This window comes from Pavona decussata, unplaced genomic scaffold, assembly GCF_977016875.1.
Source record: "Pavona decussata unplaced genomic scaffold, jaPavDecu1.1 SCAFFOLD_184, whole genome shotgun sequence".
In the NCBI taxonomy this organism is placed as follows: domain Eukaryota; kingdom Metazoa; phylum Cnidaria; class Anthozoa; order Scleractinia; family Agariciidae; genus Pavona; species Pavona decussata.
In genome coordinates, this window is record NW_028145593.1 from 716,285 (window position 1) to 730,156 (window position 13,872).

The following is a 13,872-nucleotide window of genomic DNA, read 5'->3' on the forward strand; positions in this document are numbered from 1 at the left end:
TTATGCAAATTTGTTAACGAAGCCTCGCTAACTTTGGTTTTCGTCAGCGCGTGCATTGATTGCCCAGAATTTTTATTTCGTATTATTAAAGACGAAGACCCAAGCTTTATCACAATGTTCCTCTCGAGTCGATACCTGACATACCAAGTTGCATTTTAAACCTTCAAACTTACTCAATTTTCGCCTCATCGCGAAGTCCTCAAAATGTCATATTTTCAAAGAGCCATAAAACCCTCCAAAGTTCTACAAAAGTTTACATAGGTCCCATTGATAGAAAGTAGGTGAGTTATGCTCTTATTCAAAACCGACCTCGCTTTCTAGCGTTGCGTACTGTTTCAACACAAGCGTTTTGAAGTTGGCTAATTTCGAGTGAGATTTTTGCATAATTAATGAGGCAAAACCCGTTATTTCGTTTTCTCCAAAATTCTCGAAAACTAAAAATTTCCAGAACATTCAAATAATATTTTCGAAGATAGTTCCCCAAAAGTAAACTTCAGGCAAATTATCAGGAGTTTCGATTTTTCAAGCTTGGCCAGCGATTCTCGAAAGTTACAGTCAGGCACTCTTAAATACTTAATTTAATTGTAGTGCTTTGTAAGGTCGTGATATGCCAATCTTGTTTCTTTATATTTGTATTAGTAAGTGATAAGGCGCTGAAATAAGTGTAAAAGTAGTAAATAAAAAAACTTTTTTTAATAGAGTTAACTTACATCCGTGGTAGCACTAAGTATCTTACAGTATATATTAGCTCCTATGTTATAGGACATTTTTCAGTAAAAAATAGATTTCGCTCAGTTTAGGAAATATCGGAGCCTTTGTAACCGTCAAGTAAAACACAAAGGTGTTGAATACCTGCTGTTCTTCCGAATAAGAAATGAGCTTCAGTTTGCAAAGGCGCGAAAAGTAAATTTCTTTAGAATTTCCTTAATTTGTTAGGCTTACGCAAGGGAAATTGGGAGTTGTCGAAATACTATTGGCTACGGGTCTTATATGATAAATGTTCTTCAGTAAAAGCTCTTAAGTTCTACCTGTAAAAGAATGAGTCAAGATCTACAATAAACGTTGTGGTTCTTGAAGAAGAGCTGGTCCACTTGATGCAAAAAAAATCTCGGAAGTTAGCAGGGCAACTCTCCCTCAGCCACAGAGCCCCGGGGGTTCAAAAACAAAGCGAAAGACAATAAGAAAAGGATAAATAAGTGGGTCTGCAGAAAAACGCTCAACATGAAAATAGGCGAAATTAAAAGAAGCGACGTGTGCAAAGAAGTTCAGAGACTAACTTAACTAGTAATCACGGCTCTCCCCAAAACATCCCAGTGCCATAAAACAACGTCGGGTTTCGGTTATGTGCCGCTGTCACAACCTTCGGTGCACGGGCACAATACCGGCGATACAGCAGTTTGGAAAAGTCTTCCCGACCTTGTGTGAATAAATCGTGGATCACCCGGAGGAACTCCACGTTGTGATAGGAGTCTTCCGTGTGACAATCAATTATTACTTACTAATCCAGAGTGTTCAATTAATATCAAACGTCACGAACATCACTTATAACCCACCGATTAATTTCTGCGCTCTCATTGAAGAAACACGTTACGACGATACAAAATCAGACAGTAGTTATAAGACGTAGTCGTCTGATTTACATGAGATTATACATTTATTTGGCGGTAATTACGTGCGCATCCTGAAGATCACTGTTTCCTCAATAGAGTGCGCGCGATCCGGCCTGCATGTTTATCGGATGGTAATGCCTGAGGTTGAAATATCGTCCTTAAAATTTTACAGTTGCCTTCTCGGTCAACATTTCATTTTTCGGACACTAATCAGTCTCGGGAATTATCTTCCTGTTACCACACGTCTGAAGAGGTTTATTTACTAACGTCTTTGGGATGGAGAGAGGTTTTAGGAACATTCCCTTAATATGATTCAAGATCAATCCCTTTTGCGATTATTACGACCTGAATAGACCCATTCGGCTAACGCAATGTTGTACCCAATTCAGATCCCCCGGGGTTAAGATTCTTTGTTTATTGCATTTGCATTATAATTTAGCATTCACATTTAAATGATATGGAAATACTTAGAACGAAACATTTTATGCCCAAAGGATTTGAATTGGGTACAACATTGCGTTAGCCGAATGGGTCTATCCTTTTTGTGTATACGTTCTACACTTTTTAGAAGAATTTGTTTCCAAGCAGTATTTATTCGGTAAACTTTTCGACTTCGGTGTAACCTGTGATCATGCCCTCCCTCCTTACAGTCAATTATCATCCCGAGAAAAAAGAAAAGAAAAAAAAAAAAAAGAAGAAGAAGAAGGTTAACTTCGGTGAGTTTTTTTCTAACCGATTTTTAAATAATTACTATTTGAAAAACAAGGGTGAGTGTTTCATGAGGTTTCCCAACACGAGAAAACAGATGAAACGGCCGAGTGATTTTATTGTTTTCCAGTGTTTGGAAACCTAATGAAATACGAAACCCGAGTTACTTCTCCAACGAATACAATTGAAACATTTTCTGTGTTCTTAGCGATGCCTAGTGAGAGAATTCTTGTTTTGCTATATTTGTTGCATTAGAATTCGATCATGTCACCTATCGGAAAACCGATAATCATGTTTAATTTATTCATTTTTGTTGTTCGTGATCTCTGGACCTCGATATCAAGTTGAATTTTAATATTTCGAAAGGAGCCTATTTGAACAACAACACCAGACTTTGCATGATTCAGTTAAAATCTTTTAAAGAACTGCTTGCGCTAGGCGTACACCATTGTGAAAACCAATTTATTCAAAAAAAATTTGGTTCAAAACGGGGTTTGAATGCCATGAGTAAAAGATGTAAATTAGTTCAAAGAAAATGACATTCTTCTTCTTTTTGGGTCACTTGCTTTCTGACTGTTGGTTTGTATGCGTTGCTCGTGTTTTGCGAGTGTCGTCAAACATCTCGTTTAATAAAACCGGCGATAATTTTATCTGTTAATTTTGCTTCGCTTTTAAACTAATTTTTAACACTAACAAAGATGAAGGCATTGGCAACCTAGTTTTCTTAATTCCTCTGATTTTGATGTGTGTGGTACATTGCAATCCTTGCCTAGTTCCTAGGTCTCTCTCTGTTTTTCATCTCGGTCAATCCGATCCGGGTCACGTGTTCCGAGGGAAGAAGCGAGGCCTAGACAAAAATCAAAAATTGTGACAAATGTCTCAATTTTTCTGGCGCGAAATTTCACGTTGAGCGGTTCGCGCCATAGCGGAAAAATCGGAAAAATTGGTAATTCGAACTCATTTTCGACGCAAATGCTTCGGTCGATAAGTCTCTTTCGAGTGTATAAGAGTAGTAAATTCATATTATTTTTGAAAAGGAAACAAATGGACCATACGGTACGGCTTTATCCTCTAGAAAGCGCCTTTTCGACGAGCAAGAAAATTAAAGTCTTGACCGGTTTTTAATTTTTGATACATTATTCGGTTGAAGAAAAACTGGATCGTGAAAAGTCGTAACCTTTCTTCAATTTCTGTGGAGAGACGGGATCGTGAGAACCCTCTGTTCCATAGGGCATAACAGAGCGCGCACGCGCACAGAGACATTTTGAATTGGTAGTTTCGCGAGAAAAGTTACGCGTACGATAATCGCGTGTGCGAGTAGTTTTTCAGAGCCGTATTTTTGGGGGTTTTCGAGTAAGTTTATTGTTAACCGCGTTACCGTTTTGGGGATGGTTTTTGGCCGATAAAACGAGCTTGTTTTCCGAAGAGTTTTCCGTAACCGCTTACGAACATCCTCTATTGGTAAGTAAATCTGCGCTTATGCACTGCTTTCGAGCTGATCAGTCATTTTTTTTTTAATATGCTTTGTCAAAGTCTCAGGGAGGTGTGTGCGACTCCTGGTGAATATATCAAACAGCAATTCGGCGGTTTGTTGTCAGCCGTTTCGTCTTCGATGAAGAATATGGTCATGCCGTCGTGCTAAATCAAAGAAACACGACCTGAGCAGTCAATTTTCTGTCCTTACATTGAGCCAAATGACCAAAGATGGTGGTCACAAAAAAAAGTCTACCGAGTTGTGCAGCTCGGCTGCCATTGCGCCACTATTTAAATCTACCGAGTTATCAACAGCTTTAGCTCGGCGGTCATTGCACCATTTCATCTTCAACAAGGTAAGCTCAAATCAAACGAATTGTGTAGCTCAGGAGCGAAAGCGCCATTTTATAGTGGATTGTAATTCGGGTTCAGGACAAGCTATCATTATACGTCATTATGGCTCGACGTTTAAGCTTGCTCGTGCAAGGCAAAGCAACACACTCAAACAAATCATTAAGATATTTAGTCATGTTAGTCGCGTACACACTCCACTGAAGGCTTTGATAAACGATTTCTTTGAAACGTGTTCAGTTGATTGGTGTCTTGTCAATGAACCGGGAGTTTTCGTTTACACGATGATCCCTACTGATTGTAATCTAACGAGCCCACTCCACAGCACAGAATGTCGAACACCCTCTTTTAATCTGCGATTAATCCTTGTTTATATGGAGACTAAAAACAATTGCTTTACTTGAAATATTATTTTACAGGTTTCATTTGAATGGTTACCTACTTCGGGGTCTTATTCACAGACTCAAAGGTAGAACAAACTTGAGCAGGACAATGAATTAGACTCAGGGGAACCACCTTATGTTCACTAGACTGTGTAAAGCTACCAGTATTGTTCTTTTCTTGACAGCAAAGTGAGCATGGGACAAAAGAAGAAGGCGACGAACACATTGTTCACCTGGTTTCCCTTCCTCCCCCCTCCTCCTCCCCCCAACATCGTGGCAATCGCAGTCACTTATATTAAACTCATAATAGTTTAACCTCGTTTCTCGCCTGCGAGATTCTCTTAAGAAAGCAAAAGGTATAAATAGGAAAGTGGTGCTTAATTAGTCGGCTCTAGTATCAACCCTTTTTTGTCAGTATTTATCCGCGTTTGTTCATGTTTCCTTTTTCATGGTTGCTTGCCCCGTACATGCCAATTTTCGTTGCTGTTTACACTTGGCCAAATTTAATTCCTCATCCAACACCATTGCGATGCAATACAACAATACATGTACGTGGGTCCGAGCAGGTGTGACCGTTTTTGTCGACAATTCTCGAACTTATATGTCTAAGGTTGCACCCATACTAAACTGAGACAGTTTAATACACGAGAGAGGAAGATGGGAGGGTGGGTAGGGCGTTGCATCCACCGACCATCAGATGCGCTTATAGATTCGTTGTTTTCACAACAAGATGCCTGCTACACTGGCATTACGCGTGATGCTGGGGCTGATTCATTTATTCCAACTGTATGCTTCGCCGATTGATAGTTTGAGTCACGACGATCGCGTTACGTTGTTTCCCTTGTATTACGTGACCCAGACTTTCACTGGAAATTTTTGAAATTCCATTACGATAACATAAGCTTCTCAATGACCTCTTTTCAGTCTCGCGTCGTGGTCTAAGACTGTCAAACAAAGCACGATTCCTTCGCCAGGAACTCACCAATTTCCACCGTTTTAAATGTCGGGTGCTTCTTAGAAGTTATTCTTTCGATTCACTGCTTCAAAATGGTGAAATTTCTGTTTGAAAACGGCACACTTGAGTCCAGAACATGTTAACAATATGGCGCCAAATTTAATCCGGATTTGATAAATAAATCAAATGATGCTTTGACGTCACACAGGTAGGGGTGAGTGGGTCCCCTCCCTCGCGATATCAGCGACAAAAAAGGATTTTGATTGGCCTTCTTTTGTTGAAGACAATCAGGACAATACATCCCGAGTAGGAGAGGGGATAGTTTAATGAATAAACAAGATGCCTGCTATACTGGCATTACGCGAGATGCTGGGGCTGATTCATTTATTCCAACTGTATGCTTCGCCGATTGATAAAACTATCCTTGCTAATGGAATAGTTTGAGTCACGACGATCGCGTTACGTTGTTTTCCGTGTGTTACGCGACTCAGACTATCAGCGGAAATTTGTCAAATTCCATTACGATAACGTAAGCTTCTTAATGACCTCTTTTCAGTCTCGCGTCGTGGTCTAAGACTGTCAAACAAAGCACGATTCCTTCACTAAGAACTCACCAATTTCCACCGTTTTACGTGTCGGGTGCTTCTTAGAAGTTATTCTTTCGATTTGCCGCTCCAAAATGGTGAAATTTTTCTTTGAAAACGGCACACTTGAGTCCAGAACATGTTAAAACAATATGGCGCGACTTAATCCGTCTTTAATAAATATATCAAATGATGCATTGACGTCACACAGGTAGGGGTGAGTGGGTCCCCTCCCTCGCGATATAAGCGACAAGAATGGATTTTGATTGGCCTGCTTCTGTTGAAGACAATCAGAACAATACACCCCGAGTAGGAGAGGGGTGAGTTTAATGAATAAATTAATGTACCGATTTGTAGCTACGAGGAAGAAAAAAAAAAAAAAAAGAAAAAAAAAAAAAGAAATCGACCCGTTTTTAGACACGGTATGCCCCTTCAGGGCATCCCGCGTAATAAGCAGCAGCCCAGACTTCTACCCAACCCTCATTTATTTGAATACGTGAGTGGTTCATTCAAGCAGGTTGTCTTATGAAAGGACGAAAGTAAAAAAGTAACTGGCGCTATTTTTCCTTCGGAAAATTAAACAAGGGGAAAGTACTGTTTGATAGTTTTCATTTAAATGTTAACAATTAGATTTCAACCTTGATGTAAAAGTTAGCAATGGTTAGCAAAAACAATTGTCTGACGGTTAACCTTTGCGGGGAAAAAGTGTAACAAACAAAATAGACATTAAAGTAACTAACAAAAAAAAAACAACAACAACAACAACAAAAGAAAACATTGCAAATGTCGCCAGCGCGTATCAGGTGTTTCCACTTGAGTGAGTGACAGTACGAATGGATGGAAAAAGCAGCCGCAGTTGGTACAAAACTTACTACGTAGAATAACTGCAAAAAAGATCTAGCTATTTTTTTTTTCTTGCAAAAGGGTACATTAACTACAGCTTGTAATGGATAAAACATTGTTGCTAATATTTAATTGCTTAAATGAATAAATAATCCCTGTCTCCTCACCATGGATCACTTCAAACTCTCTCTCGTCCGTTCCATACTTGCTAGTGGCCCGGCATGTGTAGTTTCCTTCCTCATTAACTGGGATGCTAGCTGTGTTTGTTGTATTCACCAGTGTTGTTGAGTTCCTTATTATCGCTATGTATATGGGACGAATCCCTGTGGCTGAACACGACAGTCTGGAGCCAAGAATTACACGCACAACCCGAGATGACCATCGCAAAACCGTGACCTTGGGTAGAACTAATGAAAGAACGATTTAAGGTTGCGTTCGATTGACCGTAAACCGGAATAAGAATAGGCGGAATAGCTGTTAGATTTCTCTTTTCAAGTAAATTTGTGCAAGATTTCGCTGACACATGATAATTTAAGAGCACTTTTTTTATTTCAGTAACGCCAAAATCCTCTTATGAGGGATTTCTTGTCATCATTGAATGCCTTTTATCCGGAATATGGTCAATCGAACGCACCCTAAATCTCTTAACACTCAACAGTGCACACATACTGAATACACACGCAGTAATGCAACAGCATAAAATTAACTCTTACAAAGGTAAAATGTTTGTAAAAGGGAAAAAGTGACGAACAAGCAATATTCCCATTTAGAAAGAAACTGACCCACTATTAGTAGTTGTAAAGGCAAAAACAATTTCCCAGATAATGTTTCTTAGAATATGGTACAATCAGGATAAGTTATAAGTACACAATTAAGGAGTTGAAGGTATAAAAACCTTATGTCGAATTATAGGTTGCTGTTTGATTTTTATCAAAATACGAGAAGACTTTGTGGGACAAATATTAGTAAATTTCTCAAATGGAGTTTGGTTGGCCAAAATTAAACCAAAAACAAGGGCAGTCTAAAGAAAATAGGAAGCAGAAATAAATTCCACATTTGAATTCTTTTCTTGTTTTCTTTGGATTGCCCTCGTTTTCGTTATATTCCGTATAATAGTTCAGTGGATAAACTCAGTTACTTTCCTGTAATTTTGTTGTATCGTAAATCAAACCAAAAACCCACCCAAAATCCCATATAGCCCCTTTTTTATTCAGCCTTTCAATTGTAGTGCTATGTTTTGTTTCTACTAAAAAACTTCAATGACATCATCTATGTGTCCTCACCATTGATTACTGTGAACTCCTTCTCGTCAGTTCCATACTTGCTAATGGCCTGGCATGTGTAGTGTCCCTCCTCTCTTACTTGGATGCTTGCCGAGTTTGTGGCGTTTACAAGTGTTGTTGAGTTCCTTATTATCGCTATGTATATTGGGGGAATTCCTATGGCTGAACACGACAGTCTGCCTCCTGGAAACTCTCGCACAACAGAAGCTGGAAACACTACCTTTGGTGAGACTAATGGAAGAAAAATTAAAATCAGGCAACACTTGACAGCACAAACAGAATCCACCTGTAATAATGCCATATATAAAGAACACATATAAGTAAAATGCTGGAAAACGAAAGGATGGGAGAAAATGAAATTCCTCAATTGTGGAGCAACTTACTATAAAACACAACAAAAACAAAAATGCAGCAACATCTCAGAGATCAGTTCGGTGTGGTGGGTGAGAGCTGGGGGCCTGTTGCGAAATAAATTGCCTGCTACCTTGCAAAGAATAACTGTGCAAAAACATTCAACGATGACAAAATGATTATGAGAAAATCACCCCCAATTGCAATACTATTTTTGTTTTGGTATGCTTCCATTCACGATATTATTTCACTATATTAACACATCATGAGACAAAGTTTCTGAGTCTCCTTGGTTCAAATCATTCACTATGCTAATATACTCCATTACATAAGTTTGGATGTAGCATGCGCAGAAAGGGGATTCGGGCAGACAATTGAAGCTATAAACTCGAGGAAGAACAAAAAACTCTAAATAAAGGAAAGAACGGTAAAACGTCCTTCGTTTTCTTGATCTCGCTTAACACTTTCTCTTCGGTTTCCTTTTCATATTCTAACTCTCTTTATTGTGCATGGCGGGCACGTTGGCTACAGTTCCTTTTCATGTTTTTACTTCGTTGCAACACAGCTATATGTTTTTTACACTATCCAGCGCATTTCCTTTCGGGTATGGGCGTGCGTCGCTTGAATTGAACTGAAGCTAATTATGAAATTAGGGTGTGAATAGAGGATGCTGCTTGTTATTAGCTGAATGAATTGCCGTGTCTAAATAAAGTTACTTACTAAAACTTTGCAGAATCGAGTATTTACTCGGCACGACATGTTTTCAATATAAAAACAAGCGACATATTGGGAAACGTCAGAGCCCCCATAAACTCCAGCTGTTATTAAAAGTGGAACACATGTACTTTGTCATTTGTTGTACAATAAACCAAGTTTTGTTTACTGCAGTGAATACAGACAGTGTGCTTACTACCGCCCACCTTCTACCACCCTGAACGTCCACGTTGGCGTCATTCCAACAGGTAAAAGTAACCTTTTAAAAACAGAAACTTTGGCTATTGTTTAGTTTTTGCTTTTCTCTTATCGAAGGTTTTAATTAAACGAGATGAGGCAGTACAGGTCAACAAAGATTTAGAAGCTCGTCCTATTTTACTTGTTGAATTTTATCTCTGCCTTTGATACCGAAACGTTTCGGACTCCTTTCTTTACGACACCAGAATCTGAGTGGAATTTTATGACTGCATAGTATTCAGATATGTAAATTTGATTTAAAACAATACCTATTGTTGTCGAATTTGATCCGTTGTCCTTGATGTGGAAAAGTATCCGAAATCCTTTCCTTTCCTCATAAGAGTTTGAGTGGAATGTTATGACTGCATAGTCTCCAGTTACTTCAACCTTCTTCCCAGCCTTCTTACCACAGTACTTTCCAGACGACAGGTTTATATCATTAGTAATCTTCAAATAGTCAGACCTGCAAAGAAACATATTTGTGCTTTGTTTGAGGAATCACACTGTAACAGGATTAGTTGTTGTTTTTAATGGCTTCCTAGATATGTTGCAGTGTTTCAGCTTGAAATTCAGTTAATGATAACCGAAGAAAATTTATTGCACAGTTTTGTCTTGTTTTGACTCTAGTTTAAGTTTCACACTGCTTTGAAAAACATGTATGAGCAAGGAAAGTACTCGAGGAATTCAGAGTGATACCTTGAGTAAAGAGAAAAAGACTCCCAAAGAAGCTACAGGCGGTTTCACCCTGAAACAACTTTGAAGCAACACCTTGAAAAATTCCATACTAATCACGTAATTTCAACCCAAAGCCGGGGAAAATTGTGATTAGTTCAAACAACTTCCCTGTTTTGCCTTCATGATTGTTTTCAAGATTCAAATCTTCTACTGTATGTCAATTGGGACTAATAGAACTTTCTTAGTTGATTCCCAGGGATTAACAAGATTACCACTATCTTTTTAACCGAATTACATATCGAATATCTACAAGGCAAAAGTTGAAACAACATCTCTGTCTTTCCTCAAGGTGGGTGTGGGTTATGAGCGAATGTCGTTTTCAAGATTCAAATCTTCAGGGGTTTTTTTCTGTCAAATAGGAACCACTTGAAGCTTCACAGTCGATTTGCGGCGATTAACAAGATGACCACTATCTTTTTAACCGAAAGACATAACAAACAGCTAACGAGAAGGCAAAAATTAGCTTGAATATCTGAGGTTTCAATAATGCATCTTGGTATAACTGAAATAAATCACACTTTGTATTATAGGTTTCTCCACATGTTGACGAAAAACTATAGTTTTACGTCTATGAGCATCAAAGCTTGCTTGATGCAAACTCCCAAAGAAAATAATTCTTATGAGTATGTTGTGGATAGGTTCTTTTACGAGCTACAATTTGAGCAAAACACGCCTGAAGAATAAATTCAAGTACGCTAAAAGAGCGTGTAATTTCAAATGGCAATCGCTTGTTTTTTTTTTTTTTATTTGTTTTTTTCATTTGCATTTACACACTACTGACGTAAACTAAAAGCGAATGTTATTAAGTCTATTCTCAGTTACATTGATACACCTTGACCAGAGTCACTCCCCTTTTTATTGGTATCCGATTTACTAGTTAGGTTTGGGTTTTCAGACCGAGCTCAAATTTTATCCCAGGCGGAAATTGGTTGTGAGTAGTCTTATGAAAGTGGGGTACACCCTGGTGATACAAGCTAAGTTCTATTTAGGTATGTGCCTCTCGAAGTGTAAATAGTTAGTGTAAATCTGCCAATCTGGTAAGAGGCAAAGTTTACAACTTTGTTTGAGTGTTTTCGTGTAAAGTAGGTGCAGTCCCAAGGGAACCCTAAGAGCGAGTTTGCATGAGCGTCCTGCTACAGCAGCTGGTTTATGGAGAAGATTTTGATGCTGTTTGTTTGTGTAAAACGGTGGCCTAACACCTCTGCTCCGGATAGTGAGCTATTCTAGGGTTACTCTATCCCTCACTGGGACGGCATTGGACGCGTTGGTGGCGGTGTGTTACTCGCAATTAAGACTGGTATACAAGTTTGTTGCCGTAGCAGTTGCAACCGGCGCCGGGAAGTCTGTTGTCCTTTATACATTTTATCGCCCGCCTGGCTCCTCACCGAATATTTTACACTCTTAAATGTTCACTTCAAGACGACGTTGAGTCCACTTCTATTGTTTTGCTAGGCTATTGGAATTTCAATCCCCCCCTCCCAATCGAGCGGTCGTCCAATCCATCTGCGCCAATAAATCAGTACTGGAGGACAAGAGGTGGGGAATATATTTTGTGATCTGGACGGTGACAATTTTCTCTATCGGTTTGTAAGCGGCGTTACTAACGTAACCGATGGTAAATAAGATTTGCTGCTACGCAATCGTCCCAAAATTATTGGAGATGTGTCAACATCATCTTTTGGACAATGCGCCTTACCAAATGATCATTATATTATAGAATTGTCCGGCGGGGTAAAATTCGAGCGAGCTAAGGCTGTTGGGCGCTGGGTTTACGATTATAAGCACGGTAATTTGAAGATCTTCACAGACTTGTTTCGCATCTTCCTTTCGACAATGCTTTCTTGGGCGAGTGCTGGGTGTAACGGAAGGTTTCTTAATTTGCCGCTGTTGACCAACATGAACCATTGACCCATGGCGGAGGTACGAATTTTCCCGACCCTTGGATAGATGCTAGAGACGTTAAAACCGTCTGGTATAAAAACGAAACGCATAAAAGTAGACGACCTAACAGAAATAATCAAGATTTTTCTAAAAAATTCTGTTTTTTTTTCTTGGAAGACACTGTACACGAGTAAACTTGGAGCCAAATAAACTTTAAACGCCAATATACAAACAAATAAACAAGACGAAATTACAGCTTCTGAAGTGTATTTCTCAACACTGCCACAGCTTTTAACGAAGAAAAAACAGTCGAGGAAGCGGCATTTTCAGGCGACGGACGAGGAACTAGATATGGCCAAAGTACTTAGCTTGTGTGCCATTACGATCGGTAGACTGAAGGAAGGAACGAAGTGCAGATGAACAAAGGAGTTAAGGACTAAATGCGTCCCAGTTAGGGCGTCCCGTTTTTATGTTAGTCTCAAGTCGTCTGTTAAATGCGTCGTTTAGACGCACTTAAGGACGGTGTCTACTTTTGTTATTGGGCATACGTTCTGCGCTTTTCGAGATACTCGGGTTCTCTATGGGTGGGGCGTATTAATACAGGGCTATTTTTGCGCGGAGAACTATGCGGAGAAAGCAAACCTTAGCGAGTGTTTTCGGTATCCAAAAAGAAAATAGGGGATAACATTACCACGCATATTTCAGAAATAATAAAGCTTCAATTTTGAAAAAAAAAAAACATACATTGATTTGTATTTTACTGCTTTTTTGAATAATTGTTGCTTATTTATCTCCAAAAATGCGAGGTTACCCCCAATTTTCTTTCTGGATTTCAATAGCCCTTGCTAGAATTTACTTTATCCACATAGTTATAAATCGCACAAAAATACCTCAGTTATAGTAGACACCGTCCTTAACACAAAAAGTTAAAATTGTGAGACGTTAAATTCGTCTGTCTTATTTACCGTTTAATACCAGACGTTAAAGTCCTCTAAGACGTCTTTAAAGTGTGTAACATAAAAAAACGGCTGGCAGTTCGTCATCATATTCGTAAGATGCACGTAAGTAAATACGCCAGTTAATAAGTGTGGTGATCGCAAGGGAAACTGCGCATGCGAGACAAAAATATGTTGCTTTTAGTTGGAAGGAAACACCGTCAGTATTTGCCCAAAAATGAAGGGACAAAAAAAAAAAGCTGTTGGAAAAGCTGAACATTTTAATTGGTTTTTTTCCTGCCTTTTTTACTTAAGGACCTTCTGCAAATAATGTTAACTTTAAAGACTCATCAGTTTCAAAGGCAAATGTCCACGGAAATTTCTGAAATAACGTTTCCTGCGCGCAAAGTGGCTAATTATTTGGATTTGACTTTGCGCCAGTTAAAGGATTCTGCCATGTGCTAGGCTCTGTTATGCATTCTTAACAAGGTTTCGGAACGTCAAACTTTACATTCGCCTCTCTTCAGCATGGTTTTATGGAGAACTGTACTCACTGAAATTAGACGTATTTGCTTTAGCTTAAGCTATAGAAATTAATGACTTTTTCTCAATCAGGCTATAAATATCTGTGTCAACATAGACTTTTATTAATGTGGACTAAATGTGCCAGTTTCAGCACTCACCGCCGTACCCGTCTTGTCCATTGAAATGTTGCAATCTCACAGATCCAGCATGCAAAACACAGTGCTTTTAAAGCTTCATACCTTAATCGTGTCATTAGGCTGAGGAACACTGTACATAACGTAGCTATCCCCTAACGTTTTTCTTG

At 39.0% G+C, this 13,872-nt stretch overlaps 1 protein-coding gene across 1 annotated transcript in view; it reads right to left on the reverse strand.

The window, feature by feature from the left end:
- The window catches only part of LOC146462800 (uncharacterized), a 274,708-nt gene that overhangs the window by 229,565 nt on the left and 31,271 nt on the right, over nt 1-13,872 (reverse strand). The window contains exons 18-20 of the mRNA XM_085085070.1: nt 9,762-9,955; nt 8,191-8,421; nt 7,075-7,314 (exon numbers count right to left, since the gene is read on the reverse strand). Coding sequence (XP_084941196.1) covers nt 7,075-7,314; nt 8,191-8,421; nt 9,762-9,955 — 665 coding nt within the window. The remainder of the gene's footprint in view (nt 1-7,074; nt 7,315-8,190; nt 8,422-9,761; nt 9,956-13,872) is intronic.